This window comes from Lepisma saccharinum, chromosome 29 (assembly GCF_977018435.1).
Source record: "Lepisma saccharinum chromosome 29, izLepSacc3.1, whole genome shotgun sequence".
NCBI classification, from domain to species: domain Eukaryota; kingdom Metazoa; phylum Arthropoda; class Insecta; order Zygentoma; family Lepismatidae; genus Lepisma; species Lepisma saccharinum.
Genome location: NC_139257.1, coordinates 8,168,695 through 8,184,875, shown reverse-complemented (window position 1 = coordinate 8,184,875; position 16,181 = coordinate 8,168,695). Strand labels below are relative to the sequence as shown.

The following is a 16,181-nucleotide window of genomic DNA, read 5'->3' as shown; positions in this document are numbered from 1 at the left end:
CATGGAAACCTGAGGGGGACACAGGGGTCAGATCCCCACTTCAATTTGTCCTCATCTTGACATTAGAGAGGAGGTTTTGACCCCTAAAACCCTTTTTTAGCCGAACCAAAAAAACACGTATTTCTTCCTTTGGGCCCTTCTATACATCTTCCAAGTTCCATGGAAATCAGAGGGGGACACAGGGGTCAGATCCCCACTTCAATTTGTCCTCATCTTGACATTAAAGGGGAGGTTTGGCCCCCCTAAAACAGTTTTTTAGTCGAAACAAAAAAACCACCATTTCTTCCTTTGGACCCCTCTATACACCTGCCAAGTTTCGTGGAAATCGGAGGGGGGACCCGTAGATAACCTCCCTTGTTAGTTGTAGGTTGTATAGCTGTTTCTATGTGGATCAAGAGGAGAATATCATCTTGTGTTTACAATGAGTCACCAACCCATGCCACCTCCCTCTTCCTCCACTGCGTTTAGCATCCCAAAGCTTTCACTTCTGTAACCACCACTTCAGTTCATTCGTAGTAGAAGTAAGAACAAAATTATGTTATGAATGAGCAGCATTCAGGAAGTTATTTTCTATTATTTCTCTCCCAACAAACAACGCTGATACACATCCCGTGTGACAGGAGATACATACTCCAATTTTGCGAGAATGGCACCATTTTTCTTGGTGTCACAAAATGTTCTGTTACAAAGTGAAAAATCGTGGGAAATGGCCATTTCACTTTTATAGGTTATTTGCACAAGGGGATATAAAAAAGTAATTGAGAATTTTTTTTACAGCCAAACAGAAATGTATTCACAATAACTGAAATATAAATTTTGAAGGTTGAACATTACTCTACGTTTCCACATAACATCCATTTTCATTTATACATTTGTCCCACCGTGACACCAATTTTTCGATACCCATGCAGTAAAAACATGCATGGTTTATATTTTCCGTCCAAATTGTGCATAATGTGCATCTCAGTATTTGGGAGCAAAATTTTGTAAAAAAGTGCACAATATACATGAGCAAATACGACATTTTCAAAGTTCTCTTATTGCGATTCCCAGAAAATGTATGTTGTGGTGGACCTTTTTTGTCTTTTCTTACTATTTTTTACATATATGCATGTAAAATGCTAACTATGAAAATACATTTTCATTTTTTGAGGACTGAAGGTTGTGTAACTTGGTCTAAAAATCTTAATATACAACCTGGAAAAATATACGAAATGTTCTTGTAAAACCTGACAAATTCAGTGAAAATGAAATTAGATAATACCTGATAACCATGTGAAAATAAATTCCACCTTTTCTTGGACCAACTTGAGGATAGGAGCTTATTTTGATTAATTTGTTTTGAACACTAAATAAACTTCATTTGCTTCAGTAGCAAGTGTGGTTCAACATTTCAGAATGGAATGGAACTTATTTTAAAATTGACTGGAAAATCTAGAAAAGTCAAAGATTTTGTTTTGATAAAATGAGTGGGAATCTTATTGTACTGATGCTGGATAATACGTTGTTGTCCATTTCGTTGACACATTTCTTTCAAGAATATGGGTAATTTTGCCTATGGGTAATTCCATTGTGCTAGGTGTGACATTCAGACAAATTTACATTCATTTTTTAATTATTTTCGCAGCACCTACAAATATGTAACTATCAATTCATGTAATTTCATTTTTCTTGATGATAGTTTTTTAACTTTACAATATTTCTTCCATCCCAATTTTCAACTACAGAAAATACATTTTTTGTAGGGATGTGCTGAAGCCGATTACAGATGTATGAAAATCGGCAGAAATTGACATATCGATATCAGCAAAAATCCGATATTTAAACCGGTACAGATAATACTAGAGTTTTATCTTCTAATAAGTTTTATATTTTAATTTTGTAAGAATTATTGAAAAATAGGTTATGGATCTACATCACTGTGGAGTTTTTAAGACAAAATTATTGGAAAAACTCATTCAGAGGATCAACCTACGTCAAAATCAGAATAGAACAGTAAGTACATTGCTGAACAGACTGTTCCACATGACAGGGATCTGCTGTTGTATTGGAAATTGAAAAATTAATATCCAAACTTGAAGCAAGTGGCAAGAAAATACTTGGGATACCTGCTGCATCAGTATTCAGTGAACGAGTGTTTGGTGTTACTGGTCAGATTTACGATAAGAGAAGAAGTAGGTTACTTCCAGAAGTGCTTCCAAAACTTCTGAAATTGAATCGGCCAACATTAAATTTACAATATTAAGAACAAGAATTCATTTTGCATTTCAAAGGACTGTTTGTGTACTAACGTTAAATGTCTTGACAATCTAAGTTGTTGTTAAAGGTTCGCATAACCACTTCTTGTAGATGCAAACGTAAAAGAAAACTGTTATTTTTAGTAGTTTTTTATTTTATCTGCAACATATCAGCCTGGTTTCCCAGAACTTTCCCAAGCTTACACTAAGATAAAAGACAAACGATACAATAAAAAAAACTTTAAAACTAACTGTTTTCTTGTGCACTTCTATCTCTTTAGAATATATATGTGATATGCAACAAAAATGTACGTAGCAAATTTATTTTTGTCATGCTGAAAATAACATTCCATTTCTGTAGAATAATCTTATGTATCAAAATCGGTTATATATCGGCATCGGTAAATTTTCAGCTTCGTCACATCCCTAATTTTTTGTAATTGTGACGGATGAGACACTTTTGAGATTTCACTTTATGACCTTTGTCTGTCTTTCAGGGGTTTACTGAAACTATTTTATTTTATTTTCACTAAGCAAACTTTACTCGACATTTAAATGCTTTTAGTTTTTAAAAATATTCCATACTTTTTTATAAACATTTTTTTGCCTGTGGTGGGTGTGACAAATTTTGTGATGGGTGTGCACATTATTTTATTTGTTGGATTATGGAACAATGCAATGGCTATGAAAATTATCATAAGTAACTAAGGTTTGTTTCAGATATGAAGTAGGATACTTCAGAGCTTAAGATATAGGAACAATCAGTGAGAAATTTAAAAGCCCTGAAACTAATGTTTGTATTAATAATTCCAAATTCTGCATAGTTTTTCCTTTAATTTCATACATAATAGGTGAAACTTGGAATAAAAATATAATATACCTTCCTTGTTCACTTTCACATGGAATGGCTCTGAAATAGAAAATTGTGCTTACAATAAGATATTTTTCATTTTAAGTTTCTCATTAGAAATGTATAGCAAATTATTAATTTTTACGTGCTCATTGTCTTTTTCTTCAGGAAATGTGCCTGTATGCACTTAAAGTAAACCAGTGTAGAGAACGAGCCGCTTCTTCCATAAGGTACATGGATGGATGGGAGCAAGTAACGGAAGTTCTGTTCACTGTAACTCCACCAGATATATTAACATACGAAGCCAGACACCCACTGCTGTTAGGGGTCATGCAGAATCTTCTCAATGAGGTACAGTGTTTCCTTTTCGACATAATGATATTGTTTAGAGGTAACCTGTATTACCTGCAGAGGTATCAATAGATATAGGCAGGCATATTGGTGTATCTGTTTATTGGTATTTTTAATACCAGTACTGGAGTGTTGGCATCTGACAGTATCTAAATATCCCGGAAATGACGCAAAATGCATGTCTGATATATCTGTAAACAATGTGATATTTAGTGCAAATTTCAGTCATTGTCTTATTACTTTTGTAAATATAAACATATATAGTTAATGCACCTTAGTTTTGTAAATTTATGTCCAAATATGCAGTTTCTTTTTCAAAACCAAAATCCAATTCCTAAAAAGAAGACAGCTGAGTGGAGAAGGTTACATAATTTTGAACCGCATAATTTGTACAGTGTTCATGTCCAGATATTATTAGAATAATGAAATCTAGGAGACTTAGGTGGACAGGCCATGTGGCACGAATGGTAGAGGAAAGAAGAGTTTAGAGTGTTATTATACATTGTAATTGTAAAAGCTAACTGAAATGTTTCATGAAATGCTTCCGTGTGAAGTACTTACTGTCTGCTATATGATTAGGAAGCATTTACATAGCAAAATGCTTCCGTCTAAAGCAGGGCTTAGAATATACAGTATGACCCAAAATATACAGTACTGAAATTAAAAGACGAACATTACATTGTTGTCATCTGTGAGTTTATTTATCCTGAAAGAAACACTACATACACATTATAAGCGAGTTATAACTTCCTTTTCACTACTGAGAACACGAGCGGCTTGAGCTATGCCCCATCGACAAACGCACATGCGCTTTCAAGGTGCATGAGTTTCAGTACTGTATATTTTGGCCCATACCGTAATATGTGAAAGAATCACAATAGACAATATCTAAGTAACGTTACATGGAAGCAAGAAATTAGTTGAACATCACCATTGTTTCATTCTAAATTTGATGTCTGGAAGAATTTTGTGATTTTTTTTTTTTTTTTTTTAAGAAAACAATCTGTGTAATGAAATAATAATAAATTTCTTTAGGTTGTGTCCGATCAGACAATGCCAGAATTAGCATTTCAGTCATCTGGAGTAGTTCTCCTGCTGATGGTCAATTTGAGACATTGCTACATGATAGGGCTGAGTGACTCCAAGCTTAATACCCAGCCTTCTATTGACCTCGAGACGAGTGTCAATCCAAAGATTGCACTACAAGTAAATGCGTCTGCCTTAAAAATAATTCTGTCCAAAATTTTGGAATGGATATGTGGTACAGGTCAGTATGTGACTTTTTGTTATTAATATTACATGTAATTTTTATGGCACAAAGCTGTTCAATTGAATTATACTTCATTTTATTGGAAAATAAATAACTAGGGACTTTATTTTTTTTGGAAATGCAATGACACCTAAAAAAGTTCATTACTGCAAATGAATGTTCGTGTATGTGCAGTGTTCTGAATACATTTTTCATCCATTTGAATTTGATAATAGCGAATTTGGTATAATATGTGAATTTTGTCCTTTTTTGTGAATTTTGACATGCATATCTTGAAAAGCGCTTTGCTCTTGCCTGTGAGGCACCTATAATTTTTCATCTGTCCAGGGACAAATATTACAATCATATGTACATCGATTGCTATGAAATTACAGATATAATCTTCCTTAGAGTAAAGGGAGATAGAAAAATATTTTTTCGTATTAACTAATAGTTATTTTTATTATTGTAATAGTACATTATATTTTTAAAATTAGTTCATCTATCACGCCAAATAAATCTACATTTCACTGCATGACCTCCAATTCATGCTTTGAAGCACTGTATAAGAAATGGTTTGTTTGCTGGAAATATTTTATTCAGTCGTATTCTGTTGGTCTGAAAATAAGTTTTGCATATTGATATTCAGAAATTATGTACTGATTGTGAAATTATAACATCTGCTGTTAATGATCATGTGGTCTTCAGGGTGCAGGTGGACAGGGGTGGGCGGAACCAAGCAACGACCATGCGCCGTGTGGGTGCGACATGGAAAGATAATTGAATTGACACATGGCACAAGTAGTACAGAACTACTAAACAGCTTATTAGGGTTTATGGTGTGGGTGTGAAGTTGGAGGAAATGGTGAGTTTCTTCTGGAGTTGGGGACATATGTACCTGTGCTCCTATCCCTCAGCCCTGATCTAGCATGCACTTGTCCCCAAAGCTCTCTGGACACCATTGTACAAGAATGTGCTGTTAGCAAGTTATTTGATGTAAGTTTTATGCAAACAACTGTTATAAACTAGTGTAGTATTATGATAAGTGTCTCATTGTTGATGGAAATTATGTGGAAAATTAGAATAGGTATTTTTCTATATACACAATACAGGGTGGCTACTCACTGGGAATTCTGGAAATTATGGGCTCCGGGAATTATGCATTCATTCTTTGTGAATTTTTCTCTTGTAGACGTGAAAAACTGCAACTTTTGGTAATCCAAATCCTATTTGAAATTATTCATATGCACAAAAGCCTGAGACAAGTTTTTCAGAGTTAAGTTTTCATTTTTATTGAGGAAGGAACAGAAAGCTGCATGGAAAATGAAACGGAATGCTCCAAATCTGTTTACTTCGTTAGTGTCCTTTGGACAACAATCTATCTGACAGACAGAAGATTATTCCAAGATAAGATATCTTGATGTTGATTATTGAAATTTGAGTTTAAAACTCTTATACAATTAACAATTTTTCATCAAGTCTGAACATGTGAATTGGCAAATGTAAACTCTGCACCTTAAATTAAATATTTTAAATGTGTGTACTATTTAATTAAATTGAATTAGAGTTTTGGATACATTTGAATCATACAGATCCTTTATATTTTTAATATATTTATATTTTGTAGGGGGGGAGGACTTAGGTGGGCAGACCATGTGGCACAAATGGGAGAGGAAAGAGTAGTTTACAGGATTCTTGTTGGGAAACCTGATGGTAAGAGACCTGTAGGAAGGCCAAGATGAAGATGGAGGGATAACGTTGAGATGGACCTAAAGGAAATCGGTAGGGATGGAAAAGAGTTTGTAGATCTTGCTCAAGATAGGGACAGTTTGAAGGCCTGTGTTGCTGCAGCCATGAACCTTCGGGTTTAAGAAGGCTTGGGAGTTAGTTAGTTAGGGGGAGGGAGGTGTTGAGAGGCTGTAATATGTAAGGTTGAAATGGAGAAAACTTCTGCTTTTAGCCTTGAATTTTAGGAAAGTTCGCCTTGAAAACCGGGAATTATACTTGAATTTTGTCATGGTCCTAGAGTAGTCACTCTGTAATATATTTGCTTTCCTAAATAAAAGTTCCTGTGCACAGAAGACTCACAAAATCAATAATTGTACTCGCAGATCAGGACTGTACATAATGTTACAAAGATAACCAAGATTGTTCTGTCGGTTTCTAACAGTATCGATCATTACACTCTTCACCCAATGCTAGTTTTAAGGTTAGGCACATAAGTTGTTCGAAGGTACATACACATTCAACTAGCAGGTTTTGGGTTGTGCAGTTCAATGTGAGCATCAGTGATCGGTGAAGACAGGTGAAGCATGCGTACATGAGACAGCGTGATAAGGACCTGTATGATTTTAAACTTTGGAGAAACAGTGGAGAAGAAAATTTGCCAGGATTTCAGCAGTGATCTCGTGAATGCTCGGATAGTGAGTGCAATGATGGTTCTAAAGACTCAGGGAAGGTGATTACTCTATCGAAGATTCACCACATGATGGAAGACCAACAGTCGTAGACAACAATGGTCTACAGTTGGGTATTGAGATGAATAGAGGCACATATTTTTGGTAAATAAAAAAGCTACATTTCGGTACAAGAACAGAGTCAATTTCGGGTTCAAAAGCGGTAAATAAAATGAAATTTCACTGTTATAGTGGTAAATAAGCGGTATATGAAATGCCATTTTGGTTCTAAATATGTGAATATAATCTCAAATTTGATTTAAAAATTGCACTATTACACAAAGTAAACATATCCCTTCTAATAGCACATTAAATCATTACCAGAATATTAAGTTTATTCCTGTATAAAGTGGTTCATTTTTGCATGTCAAATGTTTGCAGCAGAATTAATCAATTTTCCGTGAATTGCATAACTCACAGGATACTTCAGACTTCAGAAATTGTCGCATCGGTATATAAATGGTAAATTTCGTGTTTAAGAGTCTATTTTGCATTTTACAGGTCATTTCGCATCATTTCGTGACAGAACAGGGTGGGAAAATGCACCTCACACCTTTCAGAAACATTAAAAATTAACATTAGAATGTGTTTTTTCACATTTCGGGTTTTCGTCAAAAACGAAATATGCATGCCTCTAGAGGTGAACAGTGGTCGGGCATGTTTGGGAGAAGAATTCCATGTCAGTGCAGAAACCAGTCGACAACACCTACATCATTTTTGGAAAACTGTATAAGGTGGTTCATTCACTCTGATAAGTTCACTTTTCATTTTTCCATGCAAATTTTCTTCGCGAACGATTTTGTCACCTATCTGGTGGCTTCATCAGGCATGTTTTGGCACTGTAGGTGTTGGTTCTCGGCCTTGTCGTGTGCTTCCATGGAAAGGCGTTTGTTCACATGCACTGGCAGGCTTTTTTGCGAACGCTTTAGGCCTGTGCTTGGTTTCTTGTCGTGTGTGGGGGGAGCAGGTTGGGTGGGTATGCATATTCCTGATGGAGGGAAGCCAGGGTTTATTTAGAACCCCTGGATTGATGTTGAGGTCGGCGGATGTGGTCACTATTGCATAAGTTTCTTTCGAGAACCTTTCCAAGGTGGATTTTGCTTGCATGACTATGTTGGCAGAGCCTGTGTTTTAGTTTTCGTCTGTAAGATGGCAGTAAAGGCCTGTTCTTCCCCTCCCAAGTCAGTGCCTTGAGCCTAACATCAAGTCATCACTTTGTCATACCTACATACTTGCTTCAACAAGTGCAGGTGATCATGTAGATGCCACTTCTTGCATTGGAGTTGGTGGAATATAATTTGAAATGGGTTAGGTGGGAGGCTATGGAAGGAGGGGCCTGGTCTGCTATCTTGAAAGTGTGCCTGGTTAGAACTTTTTGGATTTTCTTGGTTAGTTCAGGATGTCGGGGGAGACTGGCCCATTTTTCTTTTATCCTTTCATTCCGAGGGCATGGCTGGTTCATATTTCTTTTGGTAGTGTCTAGGAGGTGGAGGAGTTCCTGTCAGCTGAACCCATTGCTGATGCCAAGGGAGATGGTATGATTGAATTCAGTCTGCAGGTCTTCAGGTTCTGAGGGAAGGTTGATGGCTCTCTGTAAGAAGTTGATCCAAAGGTGTGTCGATGGGTCTCTGCTGACGTGCGATGAGAAGTGGGTTCTTTACTGTACTCCACGATGCTATCATCATTGGCTAGCATCACATGCACCCGTTCCAAAACAGCCGAAACCATCTCTGCATAGAAAGGTGGTCATGCCCTGGGTGACTGCTTAGAGTATCGTGCATCTCAAACTGCTTCCACCTGGCAAATCAATGCAGCTGTGTACTCTTGAGAAGCTGAAACATGTTCATCAGTAGGGCTCGGAAGTTTACGACCTAAAAAACCTAAAAACAATGGCCTAAAAAATAATGTCCGCAATTAAAATGAAAGCATCACCCATGATGCCGTTCTTCACTCTGAAGCATCCACCTTATTCCCCAGACATTGCCCTATCCAATTATCGTATGTTGCACTCACTGGATAACCACCTTAGAGGATGGCAGTCCTGAAACCTAGATAAAGTCCTAACTGCACTTGGATGACTTCTTGGGTTAATGTTCCACAGAATTCTAGAACAGTGTTCTTCCAGTATGTGAAAGACAGGTCATTGCTGACGATGGTGGGGATTATGATTGCCAGGTCTATTTTGTTAACTTTTTAACACATTTACGCCCATAAATGACCATGGACGTTTTAAGGTGTGTGTTTGTATTTGCCCATAAACGACTTCGGTTGTTTAGCTGGGGTGTCCATTTTTTGCAGGGTGTTTTTTGGGGGGGATTTTCTAAATGGCGAATGAAAGGGGTGCCAGGTCTGATGGGGTATCTGGGAGAAGAATAATTAATTACTGAGTGCTCCAGGGGACACAACACATCGGAGGTCTGTCTGGTTACTCTTAGTGTTGGGCAATATATCATCCAGACAATATAGTTGCGGTATTGAAAAATATTGTTCAGGTGATATCAATTAGATGATATATCATCACAATATTGTAGCGATACATATATCATGTCACTGATGTATCGCCACGATATTTGGTGATATATATCATGGGGATGATATATCACGGATATCACAATATGGAAAAAATATCGTATCGTATGTGATATTTTCTTAACGATATATCACAATATCAAATTTCCGATATTGTCTATCCCTAGTTCCTATCTGCCAGGCTGAAAAGTCAATGAGAAAGTGCCATTTGCATCCTCCAGGGTGCCATTTTGAAAAAGTCGAAAATTTAAGATGCCAGCCACATTTTTATTAAGTAAATTTGGGATTCAGGGAATGCCTGGGGTGGCCTTTTAAATGCCCCTCCCAGAGCCGGGTGTGAATGTGTGAACATTTAAAAATGTCAGGTGAAAATACGACAGAACTTTCTTGGTTGCCTTGTAAATTCAGTAGTAGTAATGAACGCAGCTTAGCTTAGATAACAATTCTGACATTTTATTTTTCTCAATATAGTGAGAACTCTGCAGAAAGTGAGAGCAAATTTATATGGAGCATTGCTGTACTTCCTGCACATGACATCCATGGTTACCCAAGAGGAGGAGGAGAAACCAGAAGAAAGCAGTGACAACACTTACGATTCACGCCTTGATGTGTCTGGTCCACATTCAAGAGTTCCATTCAGTCAGCGCAGAGCAATACTGGATATTGTTACAAGATTTGCAGAGCGGCTGGTTGCTATTCTGTGCCATGATTGTTCAGGAGGCCATGATGTTTGTAAGGTAATACATTTCATTTTTCTTCCCATAGAAGTAGCAATAGCCACTGTAGCTCAGTCGTTAGGGCATCTGACTACCATGCGAGAGTCCCGGGTTCGATCCCCGGTGGGTGAGACCCGGGATTTTTTTCCACCTGTTCAAGCTGCTCCGGCACCCACCCAGCATCTTATAAAGTGGGTAGAGGCAGCCAGGGGAGTGCATTGTGCTTATCATATCACTCCCACCTTCGGCCTTGATGCAGAAAATGTGGGGCCCCAACTCCACACCCCCTATGCACTTTAATGGCATGGTGCAAAAACACAGGGGAGCAATTTTGGAAGTAAGGTAGCTGATAGGTGTTTATTGAATATTACTAAGGATATTCTTTTACCTGGATTTTCTTTCAGGTTGTACTCATGGAACCTGTCCTGGTATATAATACCCTAACTTTGCTCAGAGCATATGTATTAAAACAAACCCTAATTATTCTTGTATGTATAACTTTAATATGTGTTTTATATTAGGGCTGAGCCAATAGCATTTTGTCCTAACACGATACTGCTGTCTGATTAAAAATTTTAGATACTCGAGTTTGGGACTCCAATTAAAAATTAACCAGTATACCTACATAAAAACAAGTTATATCAAAATTTAGCTTATTCAATTCTGGTTAATCTATGCTTAACAAAAGTTTTTTTCAAGTGTGGCTTCTTAATTTTTATCATCATGAGAACAAAAAAAAGTGATGTTTATTTTTAGTTTTGCTAACGATCGCTCTCTTTGAAATTCTATAAATAAAAAAAAATGGTGGTCTGATCATGTTGAAATTTTAGTACGGTTCAGGCAGAAAAGTTGCGAAATAACAATTGGCTCATCTTTCCAAACAGGTCGATAGGTACTGGGGCTTACCCCGAGTTGAGATCTTCCTGGAAATGAGGCCTGCACAAAGAAAACGTTTTATAAGTAATTATCCTAAATTAGCGAATTAAATTGTTCTCGAAGCTTTCCTTGCGTGAAATAATAAAGAAAATTCTCTTGGAATGTTGTGAGAGAATGTTGTCATCAACATCTTAAACTTTAATCCAGTGAGAATAATCTGAAAAAGTATAACATACACTTATCCATCTCTCTAAAGTCCATTTTTTTCCACTAAGAAGTGGATGTAAACAAAAGCATGTGCTCTAGAGAAAGCCAGTGTAGCCCTATTGGTGGATTCTGGCAGTAGTCCCACTGCAGACCTTTTCCACCCTGACAGATAGTCCATTTAATGTCGTGTAAAAACTAGGTTTACATAGCAGTGTATGCTGTTCAAAGCATTTACTAGCCTTATCCTAGCTTATGAATTTATAACCATTCATTAGCAAAGCTCCTACAATGATATTCACTCGTTCAAATTAACTAAATTCCCGCTACTTGTCTGTCACTCCATGTTGTTCAGTGTTGCTAATTTGCAATATTAAGTAGAATCTCTGGAAACACCGGACTAGATAGAATTAGACAACATGAATTTGACTGCCAGTGACTGACGTGGGAATCTCTAGATTATACACACACATTGATGCATACAGGGCCGCAGCCAGACAGGGGGCAGGGCAGACTTTTGTCGTTGTGTCGTAGTTTAACTACACAGAGCTTTGTGTTTGCTCTGGTAGGTGGTGTTGTATGTAAGAAAGCATACATCGTATGCATATCTGATATGATCTGACGGCGCAGTGTGTTGTTTACATGTGCAGAAGCACGTTCACAACATGGATTCGTCCAAACGTGCCCAGTGAGCAGTTATTCAAGTTTTGAAATCAGAAGGTGTGGCGTGATCTGCTGCAGCATTTTCTCTGGGAAGTCCTCGACCATCCTCCCTACAGCCCCGATCCCTGCGACTACCACATCTTCGGGCCACTAAAATCATCTGAAGGGTTGCCAGTTCGCCAACGATGCTGAGGTCAGTGACGCCGTTGAAGATTGGTTCCGTAGTCAACCATGGCCGTTCCCTTATGATGCTCTGGGGTACTTGCTAGAACAGACGAGGTGACTATGTGTAGAGGATATGTCACACATGGATCACTTTTACTTCCTGTATGTTCATATATTGCAACCAATTAATCATTACAGAAAAAAACCAAGAGTCTCACTTTCATTTGGGCAACCCTTATATTATTGTTATATCGTGAGGAGGACTTTTCTACTCCACCCACCAGTCGAGTGAATATTAAGCACATCTGTTATTATTATCATCTTGCATTTCTTTCATCTACTGTATTGTTAATACATAGTTCTTCCATTTTGTAATTAAGTTTGACACGCCTCTCACAATAAAAAGCTTTTAAAGTTAGGGGTGAATTTTATCCATAGTGTTGACCTTTTACATAAAACTGTAATTTTCAAAATTTGGAAAATTTTGAAACCATTTATTCTTTGGTTTAATTTGTAGTGTGTGTCCTTTGCACCACTTTTTTATTTAATGTTTTTTTTACTTCTTTATTCTATTCAAACAATAACTCATTGAACTTTATGTCCATTATCAACAATAAAAATAACAGGTTTTCTGTTGTTTTGTTAAGTGATATTATCGATGCCAATTTCCAAGGGTTGCAGGAACTGCTCGAGTCCCCCTCGCTCCCGATGCCCATAATTTTAAGTGTTCAACATATTCTCATTGAATGTATGTGAATTTACTTTTGTCAGACATATTTTTAATCTTCCCACCCGTTTATCATCCAGTGTTTTTACATATGGTTTTAGCTTTTTGAAATGAGCTGGCCTGTTACACTGCTTCAGAGGAAGTTTTTAGTCTCAATTTAACATTTTAAAGACTTGTGTATGTCCTGTGCAGGTCCCTTTACAAATTTGCATTTTTAACCTTTGTCAACGGGTTCTGTAAACCCTTTTTTAACTTTCGAATAAAGATTTTTAGATAAGAAGATTTTTTTCTCGCATAATTTGAAGAGCACAAAATGGCCTCTTGTGCCGGCGCACCCAAAAATTGTAACTCATTCACCGAGTCATTCATTCGAAGGTATCTAGCACCATGTATCTACTTCGCGAAAACTAAGTTTTATGCATTGATAACAGCATTGGCATATACTGGGTTCAGAATGTGGGCTATCTCACTAGCATAATGTTTGTATGGACAAAAAATTTCATGTGAGGAGATGGGGTGGGGTGCTCTTTTTTGGGGATTTTGAAGCCATGTAAGCCATATTGTGAAATATTTATGTAGGCCTAGACGCGAGAATAAAATGTATAATAAACTTCTTACCTTGTGAAATATTTATGTAGGCCTAGATGCGAGAATAAAATGTATAATAAACTTCTTACCTTGTACACTGCTGTTAAAGTGTCTGAGATCTATCTATCTTCACAATTTAAAGCGTGGGGCCTCATCCATGTTGTAGTGGCAACGTCATCGCCTTGAAACAAAGTTGGATTTGATATGAGGTGGAGGCACATAGTGGTTCGGATTCCACTTTAACTATAGGTCCAGTTCTCTCTCTTTGTGCACAAAGTGAATTTAAATCTAATATTAAACAACAATTTGAAGCTCATACTCATATGTGTGCTACACAGTGCCTTCCTTAAAAAAGTAAAGTTCCGTGCACCAAGAAAATGAACCCAACCCATGGTGTTTCCACTACAGAACAGGGTACTCGGGGCTGGCCTTTGCCAGTTCAGTTATTGTTTGGTGCAAATCCATAATCAGGCAGCCAGTAAACTTCACCTCACCCTCGCATCTACTCTGGTTGTTTGAAGAGGTCAGTGACCTCTCCCTCTTGTCCTAATCATCTGCAACTGATATCCTTGGCCCAGAGGGGGAATTTCCTTGTCATAAGCTACCCTTTTCCCCTTTCCTGGCTCCCCGTTCCTGGGAAGATTCCACGCTGGGAATAATGAATTCACAACTGCCATGCTAAACTCACTGGACTCCTTGCGTGCTTTTCTTCGTTTCGCGAATTTCAAACAAAGCAGGCAAGATTGCCAACTCGTAAGAAATAAGTGTAACAACTTGTAAGAAGTAAGTGTGCGATCTCCTGCAACGCCATCATCATCTTATTGCAATGAACAATTTTATGCACATTTTCCAATCGATTTTTCTCCTCTTCTGATCCTGGGTTTCGCAGATAGCCCAGAATATATGCCTCTGGATAACAGATGTTGCCACTCAGACATGGAACTGCACCTCACATTTGAAAATTGTACATGTTGATCTCTAAGGATGCACTGAATTTTTATAATAATTTCTTGGTTCAAAAAAAAAAAAAGGTAATATGTAATGAAATTTTTCTACTTAATAGACAGAAAGTATGGACAATAAAATAATTATTCTGCATAAAAGTTCCGTTTGCAATATATTTAACTGTAGGCAATGTCAAATCATAACATTTACTTGTTTCCGAGATGAAATCCTTTATATTGATTGTTGTCTCTTAACCGTTAAGTCAAGCCGATATGTCTATCAGTCCATCAAAATTTTTCTTCTTGATAATGATAGTTAACATGAATGGACGGTTATAACTGGTCTTTTATATTTATTTGTACGTGACTGACATCAACTTCAGCATTACAATACTCCCCTCTCCCATACATAGTTTCAGATATAACTTTTAGCCCAGGTTATATCACTTGGTTAGATATGATGTTCATATTTTTACCTGCTTGAAACAGACTATCTTATTTTTGATACTAAATCACCTCTGTCTATATAAGCATAAAATCAAAATTTGTTGATTTTATGTATCTTTTATTTCCATTATTCTCAATTTTGTTTCTTTTGTTTCTCTATATATGCTGTTTCTTTACTTTATTTAATTACACTACTTCAGGGTGGCTACTTACCGGGAATTCCTTGTATTCTGGGAATTATGTGTAATTTCTACGCAAATTTTTCTCTGTAGACGTAAAAAATGGCAACTTTTTTTTAACCCAAATGAATTCATATACCCCTGAGACGAGTTTTTAACAGTTTAGCTTTTATGTTTATCGAGGAAGAAAAAAGGAAGCTGTGTGGAGAAAAAAACAGAATTCTCTCAATCCTTTTACTTTGTTAGTGTCGTTTGTGGAACAGTCTATCTGGCAGATGAAAGATTATTGCAAAATAAGATATCTTGAATTTGATTAGACTAATTTGAGTTTGAAATCCTTATGCAATAAACAATTTTTCATAATTAGTATATTCCGTAACATTTGTGACTTGTGATTGTAGATGTATTTCCAGTCCGAGTTTGTGAAATGTCAAGTGTAAAGTCTGCACCTTAAATTGAATATTTTAAATAGTATATATATATATAATTTTAATTGAATTGAATTAGAATTTTTGGATACATTGGAATCACACAAACCTTTATATTGTTAGTATACCATATTTATGCATGTATAATGCACATTTGTGTACAATGCGCACCCTGGTTTTTGATGGGGAAATGTGACCAAAAATTATATCTCGAATACAGTGCACAGGATAATCCATGTTCAAGAAATGGCTTTCTTAGTTGTAGCTCGTAAAGCTGTTGCTATGTGGACCAAGAGGCGAATATCCTCTTGTGTAAACAGTAAGTCACCAACCCAAGGCACCTCCCCCTCTCCCTCCACTGTGTTTAGCATCCCAAAGTTTTCACTCTTTAACCACCTTATTTATTCTGTAATAGTATAAAGCGAGATCAAAATTGTGTTATGGATTTGCAGTGCTCAGGAAGTTATTTCTCGCCCAACAAATACAGCTGATACACATGTCATGTGATGGGAGGTGCATGCTTGAATCCCAGGCCTCCCCGATGGCGCAGTGGTAGCGTCGTCGCCTTGTAA

The 16,181-nt window shown here is 37.0% G+C and overlaps 1 protein-coding gene across 1 annotated transcript in view; it reads left to right on the top strand.

Annotated features, from left to right (window-relative positions):
* The window catches only part of LOC145981192 (nuclear pore complex protein Nup205-like), a 241,218-nt gene that overhangs the window by 171,234 nt on the left and 53,803 nt on the right, over positions 1-16,181 (top strand). The window contains exons 22-24 of the mRNA XM_083114313.1: positions 3,256-3,438; positions 4,474-4,705; positions 10,144-10,409. Of these exons, the coding sequence (XP_082970439.1) occupies positions 3,256-3,438; positions 4,474-4,705; positions 10,144-10,409 (681 nt within the window). The remainder of the gene's footprint in view (positions 1-3,255; positions 3,439-4,473; positions 4,706-10,143; positions 10,410-16,181) is intronic.